Source organism: Tinamus guttatus, unplaced genomic scaffold (genome assembly GCF_059628265.1).
Source record: "Tinamus guttatus ecotype Peru unplaced genomic scaffold, ASM5962826v1 Tinamus_guttatus_pri_ptg000096l, whole genome shotgun sequence".
NCBI lineage: Eukaryota > Metazoa > Chordata > Aves > Tinamiformes > Tinamidae > Tinamus > Tinamus guttatus.
The window spans coordinates 280,640-288,040 of record NW_028288630.1 but is presented as its reverse complement, the minus strand read 5'-3'; the positions used below and the strand labels follow the sequence as shown (position 1 = coordinate 288,040).

Genomic DNA, 7,401 nt, shown 5'->3' with positions numbered 1-7,401 from the left:
TGTGTGAGTGTGAGTGCGTGTGTGAGCATGAGTGTGCGTGAGTGTGAGTGTGTGAGTGAGTGTGAGTGTGTGAGCATGAGTGTGAGTGTGCATGAGTGTGTGTGTGTGAGCATGAGTGTGCGTGTGTGTGTGTGAGCGTGAGTGTGTGTGAGTGTGAGTGCGTGTGTGAGCATGAGTGTGCGTGAGTGTGAGTGTGTGAGTGAGTGTGAGTGTGTGAGCATGAGTGTGAGTGTGCATGAGTGTGTGTGTGTGAGCATGAGTGTGCGTGTGTGTGTGTGAGCGTGAGTGTGTGTGAGTGTGAGTGCGTGTGTGAGCATGAGTGTGCGTGAGTGTGTGTGTGTGTGTGAGCATGAGTGTGCGTGTGTGTGTGTGAGTGTGAGTGTGAGTGCGTGTGTGAGCGTGAGTGTGCGTGAGTGTGAGTGTGTGTGTGAGTGTGTGAGCATGAGTGTGAGTGTGCGTGAGTGTGTGTGAGCGTGAGTGTGTGTGAGTGTGAGTGCGTGTGTGAGCATGAGTGTGCGTGAGTGTGAGTGTGTGAGTGTGAGTGTGTGAGCATGAGTGTGAGTGTGCGTGAGTGTGTGTGTGTGAGCATGAGTGTGAGTGTGTATGAGTGTGAGTGTGTGTGTGTGTGAGTGTGAGTGCGTGTGTGAGCATGAGTGTGCGTGAGTGTGTGTGTGAGCATGAGTGTGCGTGTGTGTGTGTGAGCGTGAGTGTGCGTGAGTGTGAGTGTGTGAGTGTGAGTGTGTGAGCATGAGTGTGAGTGTGCGTGAGTATGTGTGTGTGTACATGTGTGTGCGTCTGTGTACGTGTGTGTGTGAGATCGTGTATGTGCGTGTGTGTACATGTGCGCGATCATGAGTGTGCATATGTGTGTGTGCACATGAGTGTGCATGTGTGTGATCATGAGTGTGCATATGTTTGTACGTGTGTGAGCATGTGTGTTCATGTGTGTGAGCATGCATGTGTGTTTGTGCATGTGTTTGTGCATGTGTATGAGCATGTGTGTGCATGCATCTATGTGCAAACATGTGTTTGTGTACGTGTGCAAGCATTTGCATACATGTATGTGCATATGTGTGTGAGCGTGTGTGTGCATGTATGACCATGTGTATGGGCATGTATGTGCATATGTGTGTGTATGTGCGTGTGTGCATGTATGTGTGTGCTTGTGCATGGGTATGAGCATGTGTGTGTACATGTATGTGCATGTGTGTGCGCAAATGTGTGAGCACAGTTGTGTATTTGCGTGTGTTTGCCTGTGCATGTACATGTGTGCTTGCACGTATGTGTATGTGCCTGTGTTTACATGTATGTGCCTGTATGAGCATGAGTGTACATGTGTGTGAGCATGTTTGCATGTGTGTGCATTTGTGTATGTTTGTAAATGTATTTGCGTGTGTGTGCATGGAGTTGTTGGCATGTGTGTATTTGCATGTATGTACATATTAGCACGTGTACGTGCATGTTGGCAGCCATCAGCACGTGTGTGTTCATGTTTGGGTGGGTGTTCACATGTGTATGTGTTTGTGCTTCATGTGTGTGCACGCACACATGTGTGTGCGCGGTGCAGGCGTGTCTGCGTGCAGGGACACGCGTGTGCATGCCGGGCACACACACGTGTGCGCGTGCCTGCGTGCCGGGGCCCCGCACCTCCCCCTCGCTCTTTCGCAACGTTACGGGAACACGTGCCAAGCAGCAAGGAATTCCAGGAAAGGTCAGCGCTGCGCACGGCTCCATCCCGGAGCAGGAAAAGAAACGGCAACCAAACGCAGCGATCCCGATGCCGTCCTGCATCTCGCCAGGAAACGGCCGCGTGCTCGCTGGAGCGCCGGGATCCCACCGGAGCGGGGCCTGGATCCCGCCAGAGTGCTGGGAACGGCTGCAGCAAGGCCTATGGAGCTGGGAATCCCGGCACGGTGCCGGCTCTCCTGCTGCTGCTCCCAGGGCTGAGCTCCGTGGCCACCGGAGATAGAGGAAGCTGCACGCTTTATTCAATATATTAAATCTTGGTAATTAAATAATTACAGAAGAGGGCCCTGAACTGGCCATGCTGGACCCCTGGCCTGGCTGGGGCCGATTCCGGCTGGGACGCTCCGTGGCGGCAGTGAGAGGGTGTCCTGGCTCTTCGGAACGTGCCGGAATGCCTCTGGGAGCACTGGGATGGCTCAGGAATCATCAAAGGGGCCTGGAAAACACCAAAAGGGCCTGGAAAATACCACAGACAGCTTGGAAAACACCAGATACATGTTGGAAAGCAAACCAAATAGCTTGGGGTGGGGGGAACCTTGGAAAATACCAAAATGGCTTGGAAAAAAAAAAAAAACCCAAAGACCTTAGAAAACACCAAAACCCCTTGGAAAATACCAAAATGCCTCGGAAAACACCAAAACACCATGGGAAGCAGCCACGGGCTGGCAGCGGAGGGCAGCACCCTGTAGGAGCTGCCAGGAGGTGTGGAGGGGCCGGTTTTCTGCAGCTGGAATTGCCCATGCGAGTTGCTGTCAGGACGGATGGATGGATTCAGGCCCGGGCAGAGCCCGGCCCGGTGCTGCCTCCGGTGCTGCCCGCGGCCCTGGGGCATCTGCGGGGGAGGGCAGCCCAAGGAGGGTCTATAAACGGGCTGGAAAAGCTGCTTTTTGGTTGTTTTTTTTTTTTTTTTCCTCTGTCAAATGAGCAGGGCTGCGGTGGGGCCCGTCTCAGTCGTCCTGCTTGGGCTTCTCCAGGGACTGGCGGAGCTTCTGGAGCGTCTTCTTGATGCGCAGGGCGGTGAGGCGGGCGGAGGGGCTCTGGTACCAACACTCCTTCATCACCCTCGCCAGGGCTGCCAGGACCTGCGGGGCAGCGGGGACGTGACGGGGACGGGCAGGCCGAGCGGGGACGCGCGGCGCCGTTCCCCCGTTCCGCCATCCCCTCCCCGCGCTCCTGCTGGTCCTGTCTGACGGGTTCAGCCCTTTGCTCCGTCACCAAAGCCCATTTTGCCCCAGCCCGGCGGGCACCGGGCGGCGCCGGGGGACGCACCGCATTGGAGTAGAGGCGGTTGGGCACCACGGGGGTGTGCTGGTCCACGCACACCACCTTCTTCATGTCCTCGAAGCTGGGGTCGCTGGGCACCACGTCGAAGAAGGGCGGCCGGTACTCCTCCACGATGCCTGTGGAGCAGAGGAGGAGGAGGAAGGGGGTCATGAGCGCTGCCCCGGCCCATTTCCTGCCTCCTCCGGAGCCCGGGGCCAGCCCAGCTCCATGCACCCGCTCCCGGCACCCAGGACATCGATCCCAGCTCCAGCACCAGCTCCAGTGGAGCCATTGTGTTTGGGAGCCCCCTCACTGCCCAGGGCATCCGCCTACACCCCCAATATCCCTGTCCTGGAGGGGTCTGAACCCCGCTAATTCCAGCTTGGTGCATCCATGGGGTCTCACACGAGCCCCAGTGCCCACTCGCGCTGCAGGAGTTAAACCCCCCATCCTGCACCCAGCTAATTTGGAGGCGGGTGTTTAATCCCAGGGCAGCAGATGGGATTATCGCGGCCAGACGGCGCCTTCTGCTCCACCAGGATTCAATTAACGTCTCTAACAGGCTTTGCTGGGGGGGCACGAGACGGAGTTGCTGGCTCAGGATCCCTGCACGGACCCGCCGTGTCCCACGCACGGATCCATCGTATCCCTGTGCACGGACGCACGGTGGCCACCCGCGCGCGCCGGAGGTCCCGGCCGTGGCCGACGTCCAGGCAGCGCTCGTGCTCTAATCAGCACCGAGCGAACCCGCCGCTGATTGAGCTGAAGGGGCCCTTTAATCAGGGCGCCGGGTGCTGACACCAGATTGCAGTGTTTATAATTTGCAGCTAATCTGCCGGGGCGAAGGGAAGGGAGCGCGCGGCAGGGCGGGCGCTGGGCTGCTGCACGCTCCTGCACTCCCGCTGCCTTCCCGCACTCCCGTTCCCATTCCCGTGCTCCCGTTCTCATTCCCGCGCTCCCGTTCCCATTCCCGGTGCTCACCGTTGATGGCCGTGCGCCGGGCGATCTCCCAGAGCACCAGCCCGTAGGCCCAGATGTCCGTCTTCTTGTAGGACTCGAAGCAGTCGGTGCGGATCTGCTCGCTCAGCACCTCGGGGGCCATGTAGCGCTTGGTGCCCACCCGGGGGTTGTTGCCGATGTCCAGGTAGTCGCTGCCCTGCGAGTGCATCACGGCCAGCCCTGCGGCCGGGCGCCCCGTCAAGCCGCCAGCCATAGCACGTGGCCGTCCCCAGGCCGTCCCCAGCTCACCGAGGTCGGCGATGCAGCACTGCTGGTTGCTCTTCACCAGGATGTTCCTGCTCTTCAGGTCACGGTGGGCGATGGCCGGCTTGCCCTGCGTGCCGAAGATCTCCACGTGCAGGTGGACGAGGCCGCAGATGATGGAGGAGGCCAGCGCCAGGCAGCCCGCGCTGTCCAGTGCTGTGCGCTGCAGGTAGTCGTAGAGCGAGCCGTTCTCGTGGTAGTGGGTGATGAGCCAGAGCTGCGTGCTGGAGTTCCTCGACGTCATGTCGGAGGCGATGAAGCCTGGCGGGGAGGAGGGCGGGAAGGCATGGAGCCCACAGTCCCCGTCCCTGTGTCCCCATGTCCCCATGTCTCCGTGTCCCTGCGGCGTGGCACTCACCCAGGATGTTGTCGTGCCGCAGCAGCACCGTGTTGTAGATCTCCGTCTCGCGGAACCACGACTGCTCATCCCGCGAAGAGAAGATCTTCACGGCCACGCTCTCGCCGTGCCACAGGCCGCGCCACACCTCGCCATAGCGCCCTTTGCCTGAGGGGGGGACACCCATGGGACACTGGCATCCATCCCCACCGGCACCAGCTCCCACGGGAGTTGCAAGGTGCCCAGCAGCTCCATTGGCCTTGGCCAACGGCGGTGGGTCCCAATGAGCCTCTTGGGTCAGGGGTTGCAGCCATGACTGCTGCAGCCACAGGAGCCTGGCACCGGCAGCAACTGGGGACACGGGGTAGCCACGGAGCGTGCCGGGCTCCGCTTACCCACGCACTCCACGAGCGTGATCTGCCGGGCCACCGTGCGCTGCACGAGGAAGGGCAGCCCCGAGCCGCTGCCCGTGGTGCAGTCGTCGTTGAGCAGGTCCTGCAAAACGGGGCCGGGTGAGGTGGGCCGGGGTCCCCCGGGGTGCCGGGCACCCACCCCGCCGCTCGCCCACCTCCAGGGTGCTGTCCCCAAACAGGGAGGCCTTGAGCGCGAGGTCGGCATCGCCGGCGCGGCTGCGGGCGGCCGAGCGGCGGTGCTGGGCCAACTTCCAGGCAAAGAGCGCCGTGAGCGCCGCGAGGAGCAGGAGCGCCAGCAGCGGCACGAAGATCAGCAGGAGGAGCCGGGGCAGTGCTGGCTCCTCGTCCGGCACATCCTCGCCTGCCGGGGGGGGAAAATGTCAGCTGGGAGCATGTGGGAGCGGGCGCAAAGCAGCCCCAAGGCGTGCGGGATGCAGGCGGGATGCACATGGAATGCACGTGGGATGCATGAGAGATGCATGCAGGATGAGCATGGGATGTACGCACAATGTGCACAGGATTCACATAGGAATGCACACGGGATGCGTATGGGATGCATGTGGGATGCGTGTGGGATTCCCATGGGATGCATGCGGGATGCACGCAGCCCCGTCGCACCTTGCAGGTAGATCTCGAGGTGGGCGTTGCACATGCTGACGTTGCAGCAGCGCGTGCCGAAGTGCTCCATGACGGGCCCACGGCAGTTCTCCAGCAGGTGCTGGGAGAAGCAGCCGCGGCTCCGCGTGATCCTGCCCTGCTCCCGGCTCTTGCTCACGAAGCACACCTTCCCCACGCACGTGGACGCGTTGCAGTGCGGCACGTCGCAGGCGCAGAGCAGTGAGGCCGCTGGCTGTGACACTTCCCTGCGCAGCAGCCTCGTGCCTGCTGTTTTGGGGGGAAACGATGCTTTTCTGAGGACCTGCAGCAGTTTGCAGTGCAGGAGCCACAGAGCCAACCAACCAGGAGCATGCTGGACCCCACAGTGGGACCCTACCCAGGGATGGTTTTTCACCCTGTTTTGCTACTCACCAGTGGTCAAGCTCAGCGACAGGCTCATTGCTGCCAGCAGCACCATCGTGGCGGCTCCCTGGGGCATTTTCCTGTGGAAAAGGGACACAGGGGTGTCCTTGCTGGCCACTGTGGGGACCCCCAGCAAGGTCCCCCTGCCGCACCGGGAGGAGGAAGCAGGAGCCCTTGGCCAGGCGGGAAACGCTAGGTAGGATGTGCTCCCTCCAAGGGGAATTTGGCTCCGGACGTCCAGGTCGCCACCCCTTCCTGAGCGCGATTCCCCGGCATCGTGGGCCACGTGTACGCGGGGTCTGGCGCCCGGCCCTGTGCAATCCCAGCTCCAGCATCCCCCCTTATTCCTGGGGTTTATACTGGGGCCGCTTCCAGCCACATGGCAAAAACACAGCCCCTGCGGCTTGGGATCAGCCGCGAGCCCAAATCCCCAGCCCAGCTCATAGCTGCCCGCAGCGATTTGGGACTTTTGTCCCGAGTTGATCAACAACTCAAGAGGAGTCACTGCAGACAGCCAGGAGCTTCCCAGCTGCTCCTTTGGGGGAGGTTTTGCTGTCTTGGAGTTTTTTTTTGTTGTTGTCTTCTTGTTTTTTTAGGGCTTCCTTGCAACACAGAACCGTCCGCCAAGGCAAACGCGACAGGGGCTGGATCACAGCCCGGCCCCTCGCCGCCCCGCGGGCACCGCGCGGCTCCTGCTCCCCGTTTCGCCGCGTCCAGCCCCGGCCCGGGCTCCGTCGCCCGGGGTTTCTGGCGTAAACAAGGCAAAGGCTCCGTTTCCTGCAATTCAAGGAGCCCTGCCCATGGCGGCCCGGACAGGAATCAAGATTGTTTAGATTCTGGCCTTGATGGGGAAATGCAGTCACGCAAGCCCCGGCCTTATAAATATACATATACATATCTGCCCTGAGCAGGCTGCAGTGGTGGCACGGTGCAAAATGGATCTTTCCTCCCCAAAATAGCCAGCTTTGTTGCTGCTGGCGCAGAGGAAGCCCCTGAAGCTTCCCTGTTTCTTTTCCAAAGCTGGAGAAGAGCCGCTTTACCGGCCTCCATGATGCTCCCGGGCTCCATTTCTCCTCCTCATTTTTATCCCTGCAATTAGGAGGGCTACAAAATGCACCTTTTCAGATGGAAGCTGAGACTCCCACGGAGCGAATTCCCTCCTGGAGAGGGAAATTCCAGTAAGAGGTGACGAGGAAAAGCCTACCTTGGGAGAGGCTTTGTGGAGGATTTGTGCTGTTAAGTGCAATGCAGCCAGGCCTTCACCCCAAATACTGTGATAACTGGGACAAAACCGCATGGTTTGTTGCTCTTAAACTTAATCAACTCTTAACCCAGGTGGCCATTTCTGAGACAGGGCAA

The 7,401-nt window shown here is 60.1% G+C and overlaps 1 protein-coding gene across 1 annotated transcript; it reads right to left on the bottom strand.

Annotated features, from left to right (window-relative positions):
- Positions 1-2,690: 2,690 nt before the first annotated feature.
- Positions 2,691-6,097, bottom strand: ACVRL1 (activin A receptor like type 1). The gene is made up of 9 exons (XM_088520712.1): positions 6,052-6,097; positions 5,641-5,907; positions 5,178-5,383; positions 5,005-5,104; positions 4,631-4,777; positions 4,258-4,533; positions 3,991-4,188; positions 3,016-3,146; positions 2,691-2,828 (listed from the first exon to the last, which is right to left on the bottom strand). The coding sequence occupies exons 1-9, from the start codon at positions 6,095-6,097 to the stop codon at positions 2,694-2,696; spliced, it is 1,506 nt and encodes a 501-aa protein (XP_088376838.1). The 3' UTR covers positions 2,691-2,693.
- Positions 6,098-7,401: the final 1,304 nt, after the last annotated feature.